We start from the raw sequence: 24,814 nt of genomic DNA, 5'->3' as shown, positions 1-24,814 counted from the left end.
TATTACCTCATAAAATGTAAAATAAAAATAACCGGGGAAGGTGAGATAGTGCTGGTGTAGTTCAGCCGGCAGAATGCTTGCCTGGCATGGAGGAGGCCCTGGGTTCAATTTTCAGTACCCCATAAAACAGTGCAGTGCATTTGCTTGTAACCCCAGAAGTTGGAGGTGAAGGGAGGAAGATTAGGAGTTCAATGTCATCCTGGGCTACATTTTACTTTGCCTCAAAAAATGAAACAAGACCAAATCTAGATAGTTCTGTTAATGTTTGTGAAATTACATAGTTGCATGTAATTTATAGTTCAAATGCTTGAATGAGAAACATATAGTTTTAAAAGATTTGTTTTAGTTTATGAGTGTGTGTGTGTGTGTGTGTGTGTGTGTGTTGTGTATGTGGTGGGTGTTGGGTTCTTTGAACTTGAAGGTAGAGGTGATTGTGAGGTACCTGGTATGGTGCTGGAAACAAACTCCAGTCCCTCTAAAAACAGTTGATGACTTTAACCAATGGACCACCTTTCCAGTCCTGAAAACATTGCTAGTTTTAGAATTTAATTGCAGTTAAATCTCTATATAAAAATGTTGAGTAGAACAGAAAGTGATACACTAGAGTGGGTGCCAGTTTTCCCAGAACTGGAATTCTTGGCAGTTGTGAGCTGATGAGAACCCAACCCAGATTCTCTCAGTAAGAGCAGTTAAGTGTTAGCCAACTTTAGCTACAGCTCTGGCCCCAGGAATGCCACCTAAACCCATACCAAACCTGATGAAAATGTGAAGCCCTAAGAGCAGTCACTAATGATGGATAGGTGGTGATCCACACACTATATTGAAGTGTCAGCTGTTTACACCATAAAAAATATAGAAGGCAAACCGCGGTCCTAATAAGCTTGTAGTCATAAAGGCGGAATTGCTGCACATAACAGGTAAACAATTAGATTTGTGAGAGAACCAATTATGTGTGAATTTAATATTTTCAAAGTGTTGTTTAACACATGTTACATGCAATTACTTAAAATTATGCATCAATGAAAGAAAAAAAGCATTGCTTCTTATTTAAAAATTAAACCTAACTGGAAATGTCATGTTATACCCAGCATCCTTTCAAGGAGTTTTCAAAAATAGTAATAAGGCATATGTCCTTTTTGGTGTTACAGAAATTTATGAAGATTCTCTGAAGGTTTGTGAAGGCAATGAAGCAGGAAGCAAAATACTAGTTATTTTCAATACTTTGAATTTTCTCTAATGAACTGGGAATAGTTCAAGTTTTATTTCTGTCACTGTGATAAAATACCTTGAAAGGAAACAACTTAAGGGAGAAAGGGCTTGTTTTAGATTACACTTTATCATGACAAGGGAGTCAAAATGGCAGGAACTTAAAATAGCTTGTCACATCAAATCCAAAGTCAACAAGAGCCTTGCTAAATGAATACATGTATGATTTTACTAATTTCCCTTTCTCTTTTACGCATTCTAAGTAAGTTACACAGGGAATGGCTCTACCCACGATGGGGTAGGTCATTCCATATCAATAAACAGAGGATCATCCTCCACAGATATGTCCAGTGGGCAACTGATTTAGGCAATCCCTCATGGAAAGTCTCTTTCCAGGTGACTCTAGGATGTGTCAAGTGGATGACCAGAACCAGCCATCAAAACAATACAGTGGGGAACTCGGGGCTAGGAGACTGCAGTTAATTATGTTCTCTAGAACTGCTCATACAGATGTCTGCACATAAGACACTGAGGGGCCTTGGTTCTTATTTGTTCTTATTTGCTTATTGGCCAGCAGCCAATGGTTGAGCAGATCAGACAGAATGAGACTTGAGAATTTCCCCAGCTTGAGACCAGGAGAGTAGAAAGGAGGAGGAGGAGATCTGCTAAGCTGAGAGGAGAAGAGATGCCCTGCCTGAGAAGAGTTGAGGACAGGGAGGCATGGCCATCATGTGCAGGAGCCAGGAGAATGTGGCCCAGGGTGGAGTCCAGTTGGGCAGCCCTCTGGGTCCAGGGCAGCCAAGGTAGAATATAGAACTAAGTAAGCAATAACTGGGGATTATCGGTGGGAGGTGGATTAACCATGTGGAGGTTGGGAAGTGGCCCAGCAGTTGCACTATTTAAGGCACATCAAAATACAAAGGCTGTGTGTGTGTGTGTGTGTGTGTGTGTGTGTGTGTGTTTCATTTGGGAATCCAGAACATTGGGGGCAGGTATCATGGAACATGCAGCCAGGATTTATTTAATTAATTTAATACTATAGGAGACTGACAAAATGGAAGTATATTCTGAAGGCATCACAATGATACCTATCTGAGAGTGAAGTCCTGGGTGGACAGAGTGAGCAGTGGGCTCAGTGGGAAGCTATTCAAATGCTCAGGCTAGAACAGTTTATTTAAATGTGAGAGGTGGAGATTTGTCCCATGCAGCTTTAGATGTGGGGGCAAGCATGCTTAAATTGATTTTTTAATTTCCTCTGTGCATCCAGCCTGTGGAGTCTCACGACATGAATGTTTAGCTTTAAGAAAAAATTGATTCCCCCATATGTATCTTTGTCACGTTATTCTATTTGCTTGCTGCGTTCCAAGATGTTTGCTAATTCTCTAAGCTTGGACTCCAGATACTCCTAGTCTGAAACCCTACACATCCTACAGCATCTCCAAGGACTTGTTAGACACCTAGTATAGTGTGTTTTAATAGACACTTGTAAACTTCCTTGTAACAGCCCCTGTCCTCCTACCTTGCCATTCTCTGTTGATACATATAAATACACAATAAATACATCCTGGAGAAAGACACAAATTAACACTATAATATAAAAACGTGTGACATTTTTTACAGATAAGAGAATATTTTGTGAGGTATAATCACACAACAGTATGGCCTACTGGGAGAAAGATTCCATATTTATATAAGGAAATTAAGGATCTTAGATAGTGACTGCCAAGTCTCAGGCTCTCCATATGTCTAGGAATGAGCTCAAGCTGGACTATACACATTCCCTTTATAATCCACATGGTTTGGCCAGCCCATGCTCCTGAACTAGCTCACTATCCCTGCTACCTACTGCTCTGTTCTCTTGTGCTTCCTTTCTCGACTCCTTTGCTGTCTCTCCTGCTAGTTCCCTTACTCTCTCTTGCTCTCTTGCACTCTTAGCCTTGGTCATGTCCCGCCTGTTCTCTTCCTCTCTGCTCTGGAGTCTGCCAGGTGCCCCTGGCTATTTTCTCTTATCCACAAAAAGAACCTTCCTCCGATGGAGCAGTCATGCCCACAGTTTCTCTATTGTACCCCCTCTCCTTGAACACAGTGACCACATCTAAATGTGCTTCAAATAACCATTTAGAAGTATTTCTCATCTCTCCCAATAAATCACAATATGAAAGGCAGCACTGTATGCTAATAATTAAATTGATTCCTAAGACATCTTCCTACAATATGGTTCGGACTGGGGAGGAGCTCTGCAGTGGAGAACAGTGTGTGAATAGTGTCATTTTCTGTAATAAGAAATCTTGCTCTGTATCAGCATTCAATTAATTTGCCAGTGGGATATGACAGAAACCAGCACTTGGTCCTGATAGCTGAGTCTAGAGATCTCCATTTCTTCGAGGGAAACGTTACTGATTGGCCTCTCACATCTCAATCACTTACTCAATTAGCGGCCGTTTCTTTTAATTGTTTCTGCCCTTCTTAGAGCAGTCTCAGATATATAAAAATTAATTACCTGGAACTCACATCTTTATAATTTTAACCTTTCTATGCTTCGGTTGTTTACAGTGACATTTATTTAAATTGTTTTTCAGATGACTGCGTGTAGCTGACACGTGATTGATCAGAGTGGGGGGAGGGGCCGTGGAGGAAAGTCAGCTTTCTGTGGCACTTTGAGACTTTCCCAGAAATCCCTGGCTCATCAAAACCCGTTTTGACATGGCTGAAAGACATGTCCTATTAAAATGGTATTAAGGCACGAACTCCTCTGCGGTGAAACCATTACATTGCAAATTACACACAAGATGAAAACCTGCTTCAGCTTTACATTCCCTTCTCTTCCAATTATGACAAGAAACTTCCCAGACTACAGTCTGCTAACTCATGACAATGAAGCCAAGGTCACAGGCAAAGTCATCCACCTGTTCAGCCTCTGTACTGTTCCTATGGTCCTCACCAAATACTGAGATGCTACAACGGTCTCTGTTCCTTCGATATCTGATATTTTATTATTATTTTTGAATGAATGGCCTATGATAAGCCATTAATTCATCCTGCTGCTTTGATTTTATGCTCCTAAAAGAGAGTTCGTAAAAGAGATTTATACTGTTTATGTCATAAGTTGTTATCAGTTAACTGTTACCCTCATTTAATGAGGGTTTTGTTCTTTGTTTTGGTTTCTTCTTCAGTATCCTGTCTGTTTCAATTGTCTGGTCCTCAGGCCTGTAGATTAATCTTCTAATCTCCCTCAAGGGCTCATTGTCTGCCTTTTCATAAATTCTCAAAGAAGATCTTGCATACAAGCATTTTAGATGAAACAGCTGCCCAGTTTCCTGATGTTTACTGGATGACAGATGTTGCGAAAGCAAAAGTGGTTGTGCCTGGTAACATGAATGCTTTGTGTAATGCCCAAGATGTCTTCTTGGATTCCATCATAACTGTGGTCAACAAAGTGGATTTCTTGTCTGTAATCCCCAGCAGGCCTTCGTTTATCATAATAATAACTGCTATCTGTTCATAAAACTGACAACACATAGCCTTGCTTAAAACTTGAACAGTTGATTTTCTGCTCATATATATATATATATATATATATATATATATATATATATATATTCATTCTTAAGTTGTTGAAATGTCAATCAAATTTTTACTATGACACCATGTCCTAAAACCAATATGAAATTATTACATCAAAGAATACGAAGCCTTGTCTCTTATTAGAGGGAGGAGTTTAAAGATGTTGTCCTGGCAACATCTAGAATTTGTTGTGACAATAACTTGTACATGTAGCATTGTATAAAATCTAAGAAAATAAAGATTTCAGAAAAGCCTCCAGCTAAACACTACCTCATAGACTCTAGACTGCACATAGGTAAAACTAAAATTGAAAGGTTTACAGATAAACTTCTATCCTTGAGGAAAGCTGAGCTTAGACTTAAGGATATGACAGCACAAACATTATGACTCTGAACACTGCCTTTAAAATTCTAAAACTCTTCATGAGATAAAATCATCATCAGACTGTTCTAGAAGGAGTAGCATGATTCACACAGCTCAATGTGCTCGGGGCCTCCACAGATGTGAGGTCCACAGCTAGGAAAGCTGGGCCTCTTTATTTTAGAATTTATTTACCAGTTTCCTCTAAGTAGTACTTTTAAATCACACTTAGATATAAAAAGTGCCAAGATAACTACACACCAGGAAGAATAATGAGATTAATAAATCTGGGTATCATTCATTCTATAATTAAGCTGTTCTTCTTGCCTGGTCTAGCATAGTATGTCTATTCTATAATTGCTGATAAATATCAAGCCGTTCACTCAAAGTAATCTTGCAGGTATTAAAGAAATAAAGTATCCAGTAACCCTTCAAAAGTATCCTCTTGCTAAGGCGATGTAAGTAATAACACCTGTGCATGTCAGTATAAAGAGATCTTAATTCACCCCTTTAAAGGTGCTAGGACCAGAATCTTCAATTAGTCTGATTTCTGGAGCCAATCAGAGCCACTGATTTTGTAAGCAGGCTGGATGCTCTCTGACATTTACTATTGAAAACCTCTGTTAAGTCCAGATTTCAATAAGGCTCTTATATTTTATCCTTTATCCATGGTGAAAATGATGTCATTAGTTACCCATGAGGGAGCCCTGGTCTCCACATCAAAGGGGGACTATAAATTTGCAGGCTTCACTCTCACTCTAAGGAAGCAGAGGTGCTTTGGATCCAGCCACTGAAGTTGTAATCCATTCTATCAACAACTTCAACAGATTCTAGAACGTTCAAAGCACCGGGGAAGAGAGTGAGGGGAAGGGGGAGAGGGAAGAAGGTAGAGGAGAGAGAAAGAAATATAGAAGACAAAATCCTGCTAGAGTGTCCATTTTAGTAGAAACAGCTGAAATTCTGCAAAGGGCTGCAACATTTAGAAATCAATTTCTGAGTTTTAAACACAAAAGACAGAAAGAAGGCCATGTGTTCTTTCCTGCTCATGTACTGCCCTAGTCAGTGTCACCTTGGCTGTGCTGAGAGACTATGACCCAAAGCAATGTGGGGAGGAAAGGATTTATTTGACTTTCCTATCCAAGTCAAAGTGCATTGAAGAAAGCCAAGGCAGGACTCAAAGGGGAGGAACATGGAGATAGGGGCTGATGCAGAGGCCATGGAGGGGTGCTGCTTACCGGCTTCCTACTAATGGTTTGCCCAGCCTGCTTTCTTATAGAACCCAGAAGCATCTGCCTGGGGTGGCCCCACCCACAGTAGACTGAGCCCTCCTCATATCAATCACCAGTTAAGAAAATGCCCCACAGCTCTGCCTATACACCTGACTCCATTTTTCTCAGTTGATGTTCCTTCTTCTCTGATGACTCTAGCTTGTGTTAAGCTGACACAAAACTAGGCAGCACACATGCTATGCAAACTTTATATTTTCCTTTTCGCTTCTCTCTTTAAAATATATTTAAAACGAAATGAAATTATATTTTAGACAGAATGTAACTTAAAATACATTTGAAATAAAATATGATTACACCAATTAAAATATCATTATATAAATATACACCATATATTATATCATGTAAAATTAAATATTTCTTCTTTCCGTTTCCTCCCTCCCCTCTCATTTACTTCCCCCTCCCCACTTTTCAAATGTATAGCGTCTTTTTTCTTATTAGTGTCACGTATACATACCATATGTAGTAAATGAAACCTGCTGTGTTCATTTTTATTGTTTATGTGTATACTATTCAAGGATGATTATATTGTGTTGGATAACCAAGTAGCAGACCAGGAGAAGCTGACACCTGCCCCCTCTCTCAGCAGTTCTTAGTAGCCCTAAGTCCTATAACTATGGGTTGGACCACTTGAGATTTTCCTTGTCCCGAGTCTGCATGTCAAGATGGTCTGTGAGCCTCAGTTACAGGAGTTGGGTTATAGATGTTTCCAATGGGACTGGAGTTCCTATGCTCCACTGGCCTCTGCATTGTTCATCCAGTTGTGGGTTTCTCAATGGTGGCTCAATTTGTTCTAAAGAGAAGCATGTTTGATGAAGGGATGAGAGCTACACTTATCTGTGGATATAAGGCCAGCTTTAGAGTGTAAGAAGGAATTATATTGATGTATTAACATGTCAGTCTTAGGCTCTCTTCTAAGACTCATCCACCTTAGCCCTGGATACATTTTCATAATATTTCCCTCATGTTGAATGCCCCTTGAGTCCAATTAATCAGCTGTTGGCTTCCTAAGTGTATGAGTGCCACTGCTACATCTTTAGGGGCATCTTGCTATGGTAGTCACTGCTGTGATTCATTGATGTCACAGCTGTGGTACTACTGCTTGCTTCCTCCCCTTGGCCTCTGGCATAGTAGTTTGTGGTACCACAGAAGTGAAACAACATGAAGGAGACTTTAGAGTTAGATCAAGCTCAAACTCAAGTCCTGTGTCCTAAGCATGTTGTATCTCCTAAGGGGAAGGAAGTTAATACTGAATATATTTATATATTTGTGTCATTTTAGGTATATACATATAGAAAGTCTATATGCATACATGCATGCATACATTCATGCATATAGACATACATACATACATACACACACACACATGAGCATAATAAAAGTAGCTATGCCACTTGGGCAGGCAGTGCTCCCCACAGGGTCCATGGACAATCAAAACAAAGAATAGAGAAGGTGAAAAATAACCTCTTGTATAAGACTGTGTAAAAATTAGGTGGTGATTTAAAAATGACATGAAAGAAAAAACCCACTGGGTTAGCCATCTATGTCACTATCTACTAAAAGTCAGGACACGGTGCCCTTTCAGGTGAATGGGTGCAGAGCAATCAAGACTTGGCGCTGTCAGTATCCACCATGTTGAAAGACTGTAGAGAGAACCATGCTGTTTGCGCAGTGTTCCCGAGAGACGGAACCTGTGTTCCATTAATACTGGTGATGGTTTAGTGGCGCAGCCAGTACTTGGCCATAGCCTGGTTTAGGGATGGGAGCTTTACCAAACCCTATTTCATCTTTGGCTTCTCTCTCTTGTTTCTCCTCCGATTTTTGCCGCTAAGAGATTAACTGAACTAAAGTTACCGTCCTTGATGTCAAAAATGTAATTTCTATTTAAAAACACACTCACTGGCCATATTGCATTGAAAAGCAAACAAACAAAACCAAACCTGACTTACTTTGTAGCTGGGAGGAAACTGTGCCCAGTGTCAGTAGAGGGTGGGATTGTAAGCCCAGTCTCACTGAAGTACTAAGATTTTAAGTCTATTTTCTGGAAAGTAGCACTATGCAGTAACGTTTCCAAAATCAGCATAAAAATTTAAAAAGTTATTTTTTTCATATTCATTATAGGAACCAAAATATAGTCTAAGAAAAAAAAATGACTAAGGAAATACACAAACAAAACCATAATTTGGAGTATCACCTAAAATAAAAACTGGAAACTTGGCATTTTCCACAAGACATGCTAGAACAGGTGACAGGGCTCACTTGATGTTCAGATCTCTCTCAGGGGAACCATGGGAGGTAAATGGATTAAGTAGAGGAGAGAAAAGTTAAAATGGCAATCAAGTTTTAAGTGGACTTCAATTAAAAATAGATTAGAACCAGGCATTTAGGCAAATACCTGTAATCCTCAGGCCTCCAAAGGTAGAGGCATGAGGATCACAAGTTCAAAGCCAGCCTACACTGCAGAAGATCCCTAAGACAAACCAATGAATAAAGAGGTAAATAATAAATGTAAAATGGATTAGAATGGATTAGGTGGGGAAACCCTAGTAGTTCAGTTTTAAGAAGTAGGTTTGAACATTTGTATCCATCTAGAGATGACTGTTAAATCTTTCTGGCTTTTTGTTTTTGTTTTTATTTTCATTATTTTTGGTTTTTTTTGATCACAGAAAATAATGTAACATTGTTTTAAAGCAACTACCTTCTGATTGTAATTATGAATATAAGTGTCAGGGTCTACTAGTTCAACATTCTCTAATTTCAGCATTAATTGTCTGCTCATGTAGTGTGATAACTAATGTCGTGTGGTGTGTTGTAGGATCCTAAGTATATCAATAAATACAGGACAAACTGATAACATCAAAGGCCTGACCAGGGATAAAGAACAAGTTGAAGAAATTGTTACTTAAGTCAGAGGTAGCTCTTTGATGCCCAAGTCATTCAGCTTCCATAAAGGTCAGAAATAAAGGTTGATTTCTTCGCAAAGGTAAGAGTGACTTTTAAGGTGCAGTGCTGATCTTGTCCTTGCAGACCTGGCCATCACTGCTAGCCAGCCTCAATGAGTCCATGATATAGAAGTGGCTGTAATGCCAGCTTTATCAGGGCTGTTTTATGCCACAATACACTTTTAAGACAGGATGCGACACAGAGATCTCCCTGCCCTTTACAGGAGAGGAGATGGGAAATTTATGACTTCTCATCTCCACTTTGTGTTTTATGCAGAGGCTCAAAGATATTAGGAATTAATTGGTGCGTTCTATTTTCTTGTATTCTATTTTCTGTATTTCATCAGTGGTTCATAAGCCCATGTAGTCCTCAAAATAGTGATAACCATTTCAACCACATTGGTTTCATCAGTGTATATTAATTCTGTTTTTATCCAAAAGCCAAATTAACAGAAATTTTGGTTCAGTTCTCTATGAGATAATTGGAGTTGTCTACAAATTCATCACTAAGAAAACTTATATGACTAATCAGTCCTAGGTAGAAATGAGAATGGATCCTAAAAGTACTATCAAATATTGAAGAATGCTATAAAATCATCATTATTGTGGGAAGTTCTCCAGAGACTGAGGTAAGCCCAGAGTTGAGAGTATCTACATTTGAATATTCATGATGATGATGATAGTGACAGTGATGATGATGGTGACAGAGAATAAAAGTAGAAAAGCAAGGAATCAGTGAAGGGAGAAAAGCATGAAGTGGGGAGGGATGGGTAAGTCAAGTTGGGTCATGCATAGGTACATTGCTGTACACAAAAAAAAAATCCAGCTATGCTTCTCTGAATTCTAAGGCCCACCTGTGGTACTATCTGAAGAAACATGACTCTCAAAAATATGTACATTGAGAAACTCTCAAGCCCAAAGTGATGGAATTGGGAGGTAGAGCTTTTGTTAGAAGAGTGATTCAGGGACCCAACTCAAACTTTAATCAATGGGTTAGTGCCATGGTAAGTGAGAAGTCTAAAAATGGTCCCATGCTTATTGATCCTGTGAGTACACAGCTAATGCCACACACATTATACTGAAGCTCTGATCTTAAGCATTCCAAACTCTAAAATCGTGAAAGAACAAATATGTACTGGTTTAAAACTATGCAGATTCTGGTAGTTCTGTTGTGGTTTAAACACACTAAGAATTGTTGCTATGATATGCCCAATCACATAAAGCATAATCACATACTGTAGGCATGCTCACAGTCAGCTCCCTCTTTGAACTCAGTCTTTGCTTTGGATCATTTGCTCCTTTTACCAAATTGATTTTAGTTCACATTAAAATTTAAGAAATATAAGAAAATGTAAGAAATATCCTCATGTTTAATTTTAGTTTATTGAATGGTGGGTTTTAAACTGTAAGTCTCTGAAGGGGAGAGTCTTCAAGAATAGGTATCACCCTTGACCCAGAGTTGACTTCCCGCCTAAGACATAGCTATGAAATCAGAGCCCTTTATAGTTCACAGAATTTCTGAAACTCACATTACTTTGCCATTCCATGCTAAATCTCTGAGTGCATTCCCCACTACCCAGAGAAATGTGTAGAAATTTTTGTAGATTTAAAATTGAAAACCAGATAAATGAGTTCGTGGTGGTTTCCTTAATCATCATTATAAAAATGTTCCATATCCCAAATAGCTAATTTGCAAACCAATTATTGGAGCTCGATTATTTTGGAAGCAGATGATCATCTTGACTCTCTTTTGATGTCTATTTGCATATCATTCTGAAATCTCCAGATCACTGTAGATGATAATGTGACTCTATCTTACAGCAACCAGTCTGATGCTAGAGCAGTGTCACCGAAGGTCATTACACACATGCTTTCTAGGTTATACATCTTGCCATGTGCACAGAAAACCCAATTTTAGCCCCAGTGTGATTTACCAATCTGGCATGTGACATCTTTAAACATTGTAGGGTATAGTACTGCTTCTGAACACAAGACATATTTACAATCTAAACACTCAACCTGAGAACTTCCTTATTTGTGACACTTTGTATCAAAGCAAACGGACTGAGAAATGAGTACTCTGAATAGATAGTAGTGTTTTTAATAACTTGTAGCCCGGTGCATGAACGCCATGCTGATAAGTGCAAACTGGCTTTTATGACCCTCAAATCACATTCAGATGCTCCCTGCAGAGTTCTTTAATCTACTCACATCTCCTCCTTGCTTTTCCTCTTGTATGAAAATGTCACCCAAAGAGTAATATGTTTTTTAGGAAGTAGTCTGTTCATAGCCTATGTCTTCACATAAATTCTCTGTCAAACTCTACTTTGGAGACATCGAGATTTGGGGGAGTTTATTACAGGTTTTGACCATATCACTCTAAATGAACACAGGATCTCTGGTAATTATTCTCTGATTATTCAAAATGCCAGTTTTTTTCTATTTCATGCAGGCAGTATTAGCTGTTTTCTTTATTATTAATTGATATACTAATTTCAACATCACCACAAAAACCACTGCAAGGATAAGAAAAATCTCACTGAAATTTTAACAGAGATATTGTAAAGTTTGTTCACCGTTCCATAAAAACTAAAAATACAAAAAAAAAACCAAACAAACAGTAATTTGGGGCCTATAATTTGGTGTTGTAATCTACTTTAAGAAGGTTTGCCAGGATATTAATGCAATGTTTTGATTTCTGAAAGCTGGATTGGAGGGAAGAGAATCTATCACCCTTGGAGATAATCAGATGTGTTCTGCATAGGAATGTGTACAACAGCTTGGTCATGTGAACAAACTCAGAAGGCTAAAGGAATAAGAAGGAGACTTAGAAAAGAATAATAGACAGGGCTTAAAAACCACATCTTTTGTCTGAAGCCATATTTGAAAACTGGGATTATATTTCTTGTTTGTTTGTTTGTTTGTTTGTTTTTCGAGACAGGGTTTCTCTGTATAGCCCTGGCTGTCCTGGAACTCACTTTGTAGACCAGGCTGGCCTCGAACTCATAAATCCACCTACCTCTGCCTACTAAGTGCTGGGATTAAAGGCGTGCGCCACCATGCCCGGCTTTAACATAATTAGAAGGCATTGAAATATTTCACCAGGTGTTTTAAAGTCATTTGTCCCAAATTGAGGAGAAAGGGGGAATACTAATAAAGCAATTAAATGAATTAATTTTATAAAGAATAATGTGTATTTATAAATAGCCAATGGGAGTGTAAATTGGTACAGTCACTATGACATTTAATATGGAGGTCTATCAAACAGTTAGTGAGAGAGCAAAGGGGGTTAAGATCTTTGCTGACAAGGCTGGGTTGGTGGCTACCTTCCTCCTCTGATAGTATGTGATAGATATCCAGTACCATGAACACTAAGTAGAAGGGGTAAAGGTTCTATGTGAGCACCAGCTTGACTTCTCCATGTTCAGTGAATTGTGGAGGTGTTGTCTACAGTAATAGGGCTTCACCATCAGTATGTGGGGAGCAACGAACAGCGGTGGCAACAGCTTCAGTTGTTTGGAGATTTCCACGTTCCCTTTGGGCAACAACTTCATTAAATGTAACTCACTCCTAGCACTGAATGCTTCACTGGGTAATGAGAGATTTCTGTGTGGGCCTCTGTCCATCTAAATAGAGATTTATAAATATAGATTTATATAGGTAAAATATAGATTACCGTCTACATTTTAGAAAGTTTCTATTGCATAAGGTTTTTACACACTCTCTCCGATGGCCTTTACTTTTTGCTTTCCCAACTGCTTCCAATGTAATCTTCCCAGTCCAGCTCCCCAACCATCTGCAACTACCTATTCTATTTCCCCTTCCTAGATTTATCCAATTCGTCCCCATAGTCCCTTACGCTAAGCCTAACTTCTGTGATTATATGGATTTTAGTCTGCTTATTGAAGACTTAACAGCTAATACCCAACTATAAGTGAATGTATAACATATGTGTCCTTCTGGACCTGAGACACCTCACTCAGGATGATTGTGTGCTCCCTCCATCCATTTACCTGTGAATTTTGCTTTTTAAACACCTGACTAATATTTCATTGTGTAAATGCACATTTCCTTTATCCATTCATCCACCAACAAACATCTCGTCTGTTTCAATTTCAGGGTATTATGAATAGAGCTGCAGTGAACATGGTTGAGCAAGAGTCTTCATGGTAGAATATAGAGCCGTTTTGGTATATGCCCAAGAGTAAGAGAGCTGTATGCTTAGGCAGATCTATTTTCAGCTTCCCAGGGAGCTGATATACTGATTTCCATAGTAGCTGTACAAGTTTGCACTCTGACCAGCATTGGATGAGGGCTCTTCTTGCTGCACATCCTCACCAGGATGAGTTCTCATTTGCTTTATTGATCTTGGCCATTCTGATGAGTATAAGGTGAAATCTCAAAGTAGTTTTGATTTCATTTCTCTGATGACTAAGGATGGTGTACATATCTATACGTGCTTCTCATTAAAGTCTATCTCCTCTTTTCACAGTACTCTGTTTAGATCGGTGTGCTATTTTTCACTGGATCATTAATGTTCTTGATTTTATTTTTTTAGTTCTTTATATATTATGAAAATTAGTTCTCTATTAGATCTTTGCTCATCCTGTAGGCTGCTGCTTTGTCCCAAAGATGGTATCCTTCGCCATATAGAAGCTTTTATGTTACATGAGATCCCATTTATTAATTTTTGGTCTTGATGCCAGTGCTATTGGTGTTCTGTTCAAAAGTCCCTTTCATTGTGCCAGTGCGTACAAGACTGTCTCCACCACTAATCCTGCCCCATTCTCTTTTATCTGGTTCAGGGTATCTGGCCTTATATTTAGGTGTTTGAACCATTCGGACTTGAGTTTTGTGCAGGCTGGTATAAGTATAGATCTATTTACATTACTCTGCATGCAGCTATCCAGTTTGGCCAACACCATCTGTTGAAAACACTTTTTTCCAGTGTATATTTCTTACTTCTTTACCAAAAGTCAGGTATCCATAGGTGTGTGAATTTATATGTTGGATTTCCATTAGATTCTACTGATCAACATGGCTTTTTAATGTCAATAACATAATGTTTTTATTACTATAGCTTGGTAGTACATTTAGAGATTGGTGATGGTGAAACCTCCAACATCTTTTGAATTATTCAAGATTGTTTTAGGTATCCTGGGTTTTTTATTTGCTTTATATTTTCATATGGAGCTGAAAACTCACCTTTCAAGATCTTTGAAGAATTCTGTTGTGTTTTTTTATAAGGATTACACTGAATCCATAGCTTACTTTTGGAAACTTGGACATTTATAATAGCCAGAAGCTTGAAGAAACCCAAATGTCCTTCAACAGAGGAATGGACACAGAAAATGTGGTAATTTTACACAATGGAGTACTACTCAGCTATTAAAAACAATGACTTCATGAAATTCTTAGGCAAATGGAACTAGAAAATATCATCCTGAGTGAGATAACCCAATCACAAAAGAACACACATGGTATGTGCTCACTGATAAGTGGATATTAGCCCAAGAGCTTGGAATACCCAATATACAATTCACAGACCACATGAAGCTCAAGAAGGAAGACCAAAGTGTGGGTGCTCTGGTGCTTCTTAGAGAGGGGAACAAAATACTCACAGGAAGAAATATGGAGACAAAGTGTGGAGCAGAGGCTGAAGGAAAGGCCATCCAGAGACTGCCCCACCTGGGGATCCATCCCATATACAGTCACCAAACCCAAACACTATTGTGGATGCCAAGAAGGACTTGCTGACAGGAGTCTGATATACCTATCTCCTGAGAGGCTCTGCCAGAGCCTGACAAATACAGAGGTGGATGCTCACAGTTATCCATTGGACTAAGCATGGTGTCTTTAATGGAGGAATTAGAGAAAGGAATGAAGGAGCTGGAAGGGTTTGCAACCAGAAAGGAAGAACAATAATATCAATCAACCAGACGCACCAGAGCTCCCAGGGACTAAATCACCAACCAAGGAGTACACATGGCTCCAGCTGTGTATGTAGCAGAGAATGGCCTTATCTGACATCTGTTTACCAGCTGTAGTAGTTTCCTGGTAGAAGTTTGGGGGTCATTTATGTATGAAAGAACATCACATACAAATAAAGATACTTTGATTCTTTTCCTATTTGCATTGCCTTGGTTTCCTTCAGTTGTTTTGTGGCTACAGCTAGGGCTTCTAGTATTATATCAAATTGGTATGAATAAAGAAAGAGCAACCTTGCCTGTCTTGTTCATGGTTTGAGTTTCCCTCCATTTAGAGGGAAATGGCTGAACCCATCAATTTTTAATGTGTACAATGTTTAGATGTTTCTGTAAACTGTGTATAATCACTAGCCTTTTCTTTTATAATTGAAGTAAATTGTAGTTTTGTTTCCATCTCTGTGAAAGGCAGAATGTCCAATGATATGGTCAGTGGAAGTCCGTGGTAATGTGAAGCCCCAAGGCACCTTCCCAAGGTGGGAGCTCAGCAGGACAGTTTGGAAAACTTTATTAAAATCCTTTGTTTTTATAGTTCTATGTAGGAAACAAAGAAAGGATCAGGCTGAATGCTCTCCTGCTGACATTTTGAATGTGGCATGTTGATATATTTTTGGCTCGGGGCATTTATTACCTTGTGGCATTTTGCCTCAGCTGTTCCTCTGCACAAAGGGATAATATACTGCATAATTAATTCAACACAAGCCTGCCAGTACCACACCTGGCTGTTTAAAAAATACAGAGCACAGGTACTCAATCCTTTGAAAGGGCTAAAATCATACTGAAGTAATTAGGAACACCAAATCAGAATAAATTAGGCAGCATTGACACTTACAACTGAGTTTTCAAAGGTGAAATTCAAATTAAATATAGTCATATATTTAAAAATTAATCTAAATTACCTACTTGTTGCCAGAAGTCACTTCGAGAACACCCTACCAGGTGATTACTTGTGACACTGACAATGAGAACTATAAACAGTACTGTTAAACCCTTTTCTAGGAAGTAGTTGTAATACACGATTTCACTTTAGTGGTACCCATGAACATCACATGTGATGGACATTTTCCCCAATACTTTACAAATACAGCATGGTTTGTAACACCACTGAGAATTTCCCTTCATATTGACTTACTAAAAAGTGTCCTAGATTATGGCAGAAAACATCTGTATAAGTTCTTTCCAAACCAATTGGGAAAGCCATCAGAGAGTTTCAAAATACATAGCTAAGAAAAGTTAAACTATCTAACATAGTTTACATCTTTTATCTTCTTCTTTAACACATATTTCATAGACAAACATAGATGAAGAATTCTTATAAATTAATATTTGGAATTCTTTTTTTTTTCAAGTAAAGATGACCTTAATTGTGCTACTTGGAACATCATTACTTTAACATTTCTCCAGAATTCAGAAAATCAATTCCTTTTCAAAGTTTAACTGTTCAACCAAAGATTGCAATGTCTTATTATTGAGAGGGAGCTGTGATAGAGCCTGTATCTAACCCATCTATCACAAATCCTTCATCCCTGAAGAACAGTGCTATAACTGTACATCCGAGACAGTGCTAACTGAATTTTTAGTCTCTGTTACTGTCACTTGAGTTGATGAGCTGTAGCTTTTACTACCTGAATCTGAGGCTTCAGATCATTTGTTGACTTTTGGGGGACACATACCATATGTCACCTGGATGTGTTTATCAGTTGTCCTGTCGATGGTCTAAGTTGCTATTGTCTCTTCTGCAAGCATGTGTACAAGGTTCCCTAAAAGCTCCATGGGAAACACATTGAGAAGAATTGTCCTAAAGATGGAACAGGAGTCAGTTCAATATTTGAGACATTATTGAAGTGGGTAGGAGGCATGATGATCCGTGTGTTAAGACACCTGGGGCTTGCTATGGCAACTAGGCAAAATGCTTACTTTATGGGGACTCTTAGACTCCTGTTTAAAGGGCACCTTGACTAGAAAAAGGACAGGCAAATTGGTGCACGCCCCTACATTCTCACTTTAAAAGACTTAAAATGAATTAAAATACATAAGTAATGTGGCTGTATTTATAATGTGTGGTTATATTAAAACAATGTGATCACATCTTTACAAGCTCTTTACATTTTATTTGTGATAGGACAGAGGGTAGTATAGCAGCTCTATTTATTGGTTTAGTCTGTTTTGTGCATGGTGCATGTTCCTTCATATCTCTGTGAATTAATTTAAATCAACACTTAACATGTGCTATGGGAAGTCCCTGGATTCAAGCTGGAATATAATGAAAAGTATGGATTTAAAACCCTCATATTCTACTGAAAAGGAAATGGGTGATGAACATTTGTGGCAGGGATATACAGAAACAACATTTTAAATTGTCCAAATGATCCTTGAATATGAAATATAAACTTGATATATGAGACATGAAAGCCAAGGAGAAGGAAGGGTCAAATCAAAATCATGTGATTTAGATAAAGTGTTTCGAAGAGTTAGGGGAGACAAGTTAAAGGAAATGACAAGGTGTAACCTTACTTTGAACAACATGCTAAATAGAAGTGCTTGCTGACAGGAGCTTGATATAGATGTCTCCTGAGAGGCTCAGCCAGAGCCTTACCAATACAGATGCAGATACTTGCAGCCAACCATCAGATTGAGCACAAGGACCCCAATGTAGGAGTTAGGGAAGGATTGAAAGAGCTAAAGGGGTTTGCAACCTCATAGGAAGAACAATAATGTCAACCAAACAGACACCCAAAAGCTCCCAGTGACTAACCCACCAACCAAAGAATACACATAGAGGGACCCATGGCTCCAGTTGCTTATGCAGCCGAGGATGGTCTTGTCTGACATCAATGGGAGAGGAGGCCCTTGGTCCTGTGAAGGCTTGATGCCTCAACATGGGAGAATGCTAGGGTCGTGAGGCGGGAGTGGGTAAGTGGGTGGGGGAGCACCCTCATAGAAGCAGGAGAGGGCTTGGGATAGGGGGTGTTTGGAGGGGAAACTGGTACAGGGAATAACATTTGAAAAGTAAATAAACAAAATAACCAATAAAAATGTAAAAACAAGGGCTTTATTACTTACTGGGTAATGTTGACACTTACAGTGTCAAACATTAAGGTGCACTTTTTTGTTTATTTGTTTGTTTGTTTTAATTTTATACAGCCACATATCAAAATATAACTGGATCTGAAAACTACCTTTGGCTTTGCTGTGAGGGTGACTAGAAACAGAAAAGAATGAAGGCTTGGGCTTCACAGATTTAACAGAATAGTTTTAAGTAGATGGGTTGGCATTGGGAATTGAGGGGATCAACCATATTTGAGCACACTTATGAGGTAAAAATGATAGTGGGTTTAGGTACATCTGAGTTAATCTGAAAGGGAAGTAAGGGAGTGCTGAGATAGACAGTAACTACAGAAGAGTGACAATGCAAAGTTTGGAAGGTGGACTAGAAATGGACTCAGAGATGTAGTGACAAACTAAGTCAAGGGAAACAGAACTTAACTGATGTAGTATAGCTTAAGTTAGTTTTACTACAACCTGTATGAAGGCAAAACAAAACAAAACAAAACACCCAGCTAAAACCATAGAAATCTAGATATCTTTACATTTAAGATTAGAATAAAATACAAGTTTTTCCAAAATGAGAAAAAAAAAACACCAAATATTTACGATGATGAATTCAAAGCCCTTGAGGAAAAGAAAAGAAAAAGAGGAAAGAAAAAGGCACAGATGTGTGAACTCCCAGAGTGCAGAATGTTTATATAGAGTATGGTCTGGGAAGATATTTTAATGTTGGACATCTCTGGAAACCCCATCATTCTGATATTGAACAGAGTAGCTGCAAAGAATAAGACAATATAAACAAACGGAAGGAATTATGTTTTGACAGATTTGTGAGAACTAGATCTCTTTTATAGACTGCAGTGGGGATATATTTGCAGCTGGGCATTATGAGAACCTATCCGAAGGACTTTACAAAGGAGAGGAAAGGGTTTTCTTGACTGATAGGCAGTCAATTTTCACATACTGAAAAGCATGTGGCACAATAACTCAAGGAAGGTGTATTCAGGTAAAGAAATATGGTGTCAGTAAGTCAGAGCATCTATTTAGAGATGAAATACTCAACAAAAACATTTCTAAGCAACAATATCTATAATATATAATATATAATATTATAATTATATATGTAATATACTATGAGACAACATATATAACACAATATAAATACATAATGTGTAATAAATATATTATAGAATATATAATATAGAATATTATATTATAATATATTACAAGTATTGATTGACAATATTTTGTTGCATATTATATATGTGTATATATATATATATATATATATATACACTCAGGTGTTTTTGAGTCAAACTTTTTTGTCTTTTTTCATTTTTAATTTAGAACACATACACAAAAATATAAAAACATATAAACAGAAAATTTAATGTGAAACATAAAAGCGAAGTCCAATTTGACCCATTGTGATACAGAATGGATTTAATTAATGAACAATGAATTCTACATTCCTAGTTACAAAGGTTTATTCATGATATTAGAAGACAAATATTATAGGCATAATAACTTTAAAAATTGATAAAATAAGCCGGGCGTGGTGGTGCATGCCTTTAATCCAAGCACTTGGGAGGCAGAGGCAGGTGGATTTCTGAGTTCGAGGCCAGCCTGGTCTACAAAGTGAGTTCTAGTACAGCCAGGGCTATACAGAGAAACCCTGTCTTGAAAAAGAAACAAACAAACAAAAACAAAAAAACCAAACCAACCAAACAAACAAAAAAGATAAAATCAGAGTAAATTTTTAAAAAGAGTATTTTGCTAAGATTTTCCTCATCTTATTTAGCCAGGCTCTATCATTAACATGGAGTCTCACACATATCAGTGCTTAGTTGATATTTATAAAATTAATAATAAATAACTGGCCTAGAACTACCCATGGCTTTAGGGTCTATCTGACACAAGATATACATAATGTATCTGACACTATTAATATTAGTGTCCCTAAAGACACTAATTTTTCACTGAAGACAGTTTCCTCTAGTAGGAAACACAATCTACATTTATAAAATATTTTATCTCTAAATATATACTCATTAAAATAATATATTTTAGCTGAAATAGTTTGCGTGTACTGTAGTATAATTAAGAATATCACGATGGTAATTATTGGAAAATTTTCCACCAACACAGGCCTGAGTAGGTGAAAGGGCTTTATGGATTCAAAGACTTAAGTTTGAAGAAGGGACAGCCTGTGTGTAATTAAAGTCAGCATGTGTGGTTTAGCTGACATCAGTGGATTTCTCACTCTGAATAGGAAGATCCTACTTATTGAAAATTTCTAACATTACATATTAATTACATATTATATATTAGCTATAATATAAAATAAATATATGTTGTAGATACCTGTATAAATAGAATGAAAAGGCATAAACTAAGCTATTTGAATGAGAAACTTAAAACTGAACCCCAGTTTGACCTGTGATGCTTCAGAGTAGATGCACAAATAATGATGTGTAAAACTCCATAAACCCCGAAGCATATCCTTTTTCATATGGTCTTCTTAGATCAGGACTTGGATAGTCTTCCAGCAATGCTTGTCTACGGCTAAACCAAATATCCTAAAGTTACCCGTGCTAAACATAGCTATTGTGCTACAGGCAGCAATATCGAGATGCTTCTTCAAAGTCTCATAAGATAAATTGATGGCTTTATGAAAACTTTAAATGATTATCATTTGAAGGTACTGTGTTTAGAAGTAAACATATCCCCCCCCCTTTTTTTTTTGCTGGACGGCAATACAAACAATTTTTAATGAGTAACTATTAACTTATATATTTATGGATGTAAAAATGAACTTCTCTTTGTTTAACAGAGCATTGAGGAAAAGAATCAGTCTCTTAGAATGATGAAATATGAGACTGGAGAGGTGGCTCTGAGGTTAAGAGCACTTACTACCTTTATAAAGGACTTACATTCAATTCCCAGAACCCATATCATTTAACTCACAACTGCCTGCTACTCTTCCAGTTCCTAGGGATCCAAGACCCTAGGAATTTTAATTTAAAAAATCTGAAGTATAATGATTGATTATTCTAGAATTTTAATGTAGCATTAATTTATAAAGCATAGTTTGAGAAGCTATCTAAAGGGTAGCGTCTTTGTTTTCATGAGAGTGTTTATTTTCTTTGTTTAAAAACCTCGTTTTTATACCAGAAAACATCTGCTGTGATCAGAAGCCCTAACATTTCTATTCAAACTGTTTTTCAGAGAGTTAATGTGTCAGAGATTTCTTGAGCAGATATCAGTTCTCTCCTTGTATTATAATAGTACATTCTGAGCAAAGGAACAGATTTGCCAGTTGAAAAAACACGAACTTTTAAAGTTGAATTCCGTACGCCTTAGGTTCTATTATTCAGTGTGTGAGAGTTATCATGTGTAGTGTGAGGATGGTGAAAGACACTTATGGCATCATGGTGTCAACAGGAAAAATCAATGCCCAGCTTAACACATGCCACAGAGACCTCAGAACTCCTCTATGTTAGTGTGGTAACAGCCAGGCAATAGATATGAACACTATTGCTGGTCATATATTCTAACTTTTAGACACACACACACACACACACACACACACACATGTGTATAATCTGCACACATGCACTTTGTCATAATAGAAATTACATAAACCCTTTGAAGGCTCATCTGTAAAATTTCCATAATGAGGGCCTCTGTAAAAGAAAAGTACATTGGCTCAGTTAATATTTGTTCAGAGCTTATGGCAAACTGGACATTGAATTTTACTGTTAGTTACTGTTACTATCTGACTCCTCCAACCTCAAAAGAAGGAGATTCTTTGACAGTATCCTGGAGTGCTCTAAGCTCTTCACAAAACCCCAGGGTACACTGCTGCTCAAACCACAGTTTCTGCCTTTCCTCAAAATACTAGGTCATCAAAACACTATTAAACAGCCATCAGATCAAGTTGGTGAATATTATTCTTCCTACACCAATAATACTTCCTGTTGCAGTCTCAGAAGCTAATTAACTAACCCAGAAACAAATAGCCAAATATTGTTACTATTCCTATTAAACATTACAAAAACACCCCGTTGTTTCCCACTCACGGTACTTTTCTTTCTGAAAGTCAAATATTAAGGTGAAGACAAAAATTTAAGTTGCCCATATTTATACATTTATACCAGTCTGTTTAGTCCTTTGCCTTTCAATATTTGTAAAATTTGCCATTGTCTGTGGTCATAGACCCGGTTAAAGCACCTGATCTCAAAATTAGTAAAATTTATTGTCATATAATATGCATCCAAACATGAATACTTTATAAAGTTGTCAACCATTCAGGTCAATATTTTAGTGATTGTTTGTATGGTGTACTTGTAGACTCAGTTCTCATACATATACAATGCACTGGAAGAAATGTCTACAACAATAGATGAGAACTCTTTGAACTTAATAAGATATGCAGAAAATTATTGAAGTTTTAAGAGAGAACATTTCTCTTTTATTATCTAAATTCTCATATAAGTATAATATACCTCAAACTTCTGTTTCTGTTTTCACATTATTGATAATAGCTTCAAAGATTTTTCCAACAAATTATAACATTGTGAGTTATCTTGGGAACCCAGAAAGCTGGACAAATAACAAAGAAATTCAGGGAGATGACTACTTGGAATTTAACTTCTATGAAACAACAACAACAACAACAACAACAACAACAACAACACACACATCTGAGAGAAAAAGATACTATTTCTTAACCTTTTAAAATATATATTTGTTATGTAAAATGATAGGCTTATTTCTCAAATATTCATGCATGTATATCATAAACTTTGATCATATTCACCCTAGTTGTCTTGTGCTGACCCCTCACATTCCTGCTGGATTCATTTTTCAAACAGTTCTTCTACTTTGATAAGTCATCATATCAACTATTATATATCAGTTCATTTATTCATCAAGTAATCAATCATCTGGCAACTTGCACATCAACATATCCACCCAACTGTTTATTATCCATCAACCATCCATCCATCTTCCTGTCAATCCTTCTTTTCTCCCGTCCATCCATCCATCATCCGTCCATCATCCATCCATCCATCCATCCATCCATCCATCTAGGTTCTGAACATTAGAAAATACATATAGTATCTGTTCTTCTGAGTCTCTAATGCCATTTTCATGAACACTGGTGTCTTAAAAATCTTGACTCTTAAAGTATCTGTTTCTGGCACCCAGGATGTTCCACAGTGTGACTGTCAATATCAGGAGTGTATAGCTCTGCTGGCAGGCTTTAAAACTCAGAACTGAGTATGGAAAATATCTATTCATGTTTTGCTTTTCTGTTTCTTTAAAAACATACCTTCAAGGGGTGGAGATGTATATTCAGAGAGCCAACTTCCAGAGAGCCCAGCATCACCTCCAACATTTCTAAATGTGTTAGCAACTAGACATAACTCTTATTGGTGGACACTCTCCTAAATATCAGTGTCAGAAAGTTTGTGGCTTCTTGAGATATTTTCTGCTTTGTAAAGGATGAAATTATACATTATGACATTATCTATGTATTACAGAAAAATAGTGTTATTAAAAAACTATCATTTTAGTTTCTTTGCTAGTGAATTTTGATATCATCAACCAAACTATTTGCAAAGCACTCTGAGACAGGACTTCAATGGGTTTAAAGATGCCAATAGAGATGGGGAAAAAAAGAAAGGAAAGAAAGAACAAAAGAAAGAGAAAGAAAGAAAAACAGAAGGAAGGAAGGAAGGAAGGAAGAGGGAAAGAAAGAAGAAGAAAGTGTACTTACCGGAGTCCTCAGTTCAGGAATGGCAGCTTGGTAGGTGAGTGGACGGCAGTCACGTGTGTTTGGCACAAGAACACAGGGCAGAAACATAGGTCCCAGGTCATCTCCATCTAGAACATCTACTGTGAGGGTGGTGGTAGTTGTTCGCCTCTCATTCAGATTTTGTGCACGGTCCTGATGAGTGTAACAAAGGGGAGGGGGTGAGAAGAGCGTAGGTGAGGGGGAGGGGGAGGGAGAGGGAGGTTGATTAAATAATTATATGATGCAAATATCAGATATAATTTAGTTTTTTTTTCTTTTCTCACACGTTCTTTAAGTAAATGATCAATAGTAACCTGTGTAAGCCAAGTTTTATGCTGGGGGAATGGAAGGTGAACTTTTATCCACTTGTACTGAATACCCAGTTTCTTTTTTTGCCATTTATCTATTTATTCATTTTGCATTCTGATTGCTGCCCTCCAATCTCCCCTCACAAGACCCTCTCCCCACTCCCCATCTTCCCTTCTCCTCTGAGAGGGTGGGGGCCACCTGGGAATCCCATTTTAGTGCATCAAGTATCTCCAGGGTTAGGTGCATCCTCTCCTAGTGAGGTCCAGCAAAGCAGCTCTGTTGGGGAAGGGATTCTACAGTCAGGCAACAGCT

The 24,814-nt window shown here is 37.7% G+C and overlaps 1 protein-coding gene across 4 annotated transcripts in view; it reads right to left on the bottom strand.

Moving 5' to 3' along the window:
* Positions 1 to 24,814, bottom strand: part of Pcdh15 (protocadherin related 15) — a 1,443,732-nt gene that overhangs the window by 357,199 nt on the left and 1,061,719 nt on the right. For all 4 annotated transcript variants that reach the window (XM_029542087.1, XM_021204350.1, XM_021204353.1 and 1 more), the window contains one exon: positions 24,176 to 24,346. In XM_029542087.1, the coding sequence (XP_029397947.1) occupies positions 24,176 to 24,346 (171 nt within the window). The remainder of the gene's footprint in view (positions 1 to 24,175; positions 24,347 to 24,814) is intronic.

Source organism: Mus pahari, chromosome 9 (genome assembly GCF_900095145.1).
Source record: "Mus pahari chromosome 9, PAHARI_EIJ_v1.1, whole genome shotgun sequence".
Classification (NCBI taxonomy): Eukaryota; Metazoa; Chordata; class Mammalia; order Rodentia; family Muridae; genus Mus; species Mus pahari.
Note: the sequence above shows the minus strand (reverse complement) of the source record. Positions and strands in the feature narration are given on the sequence as shown.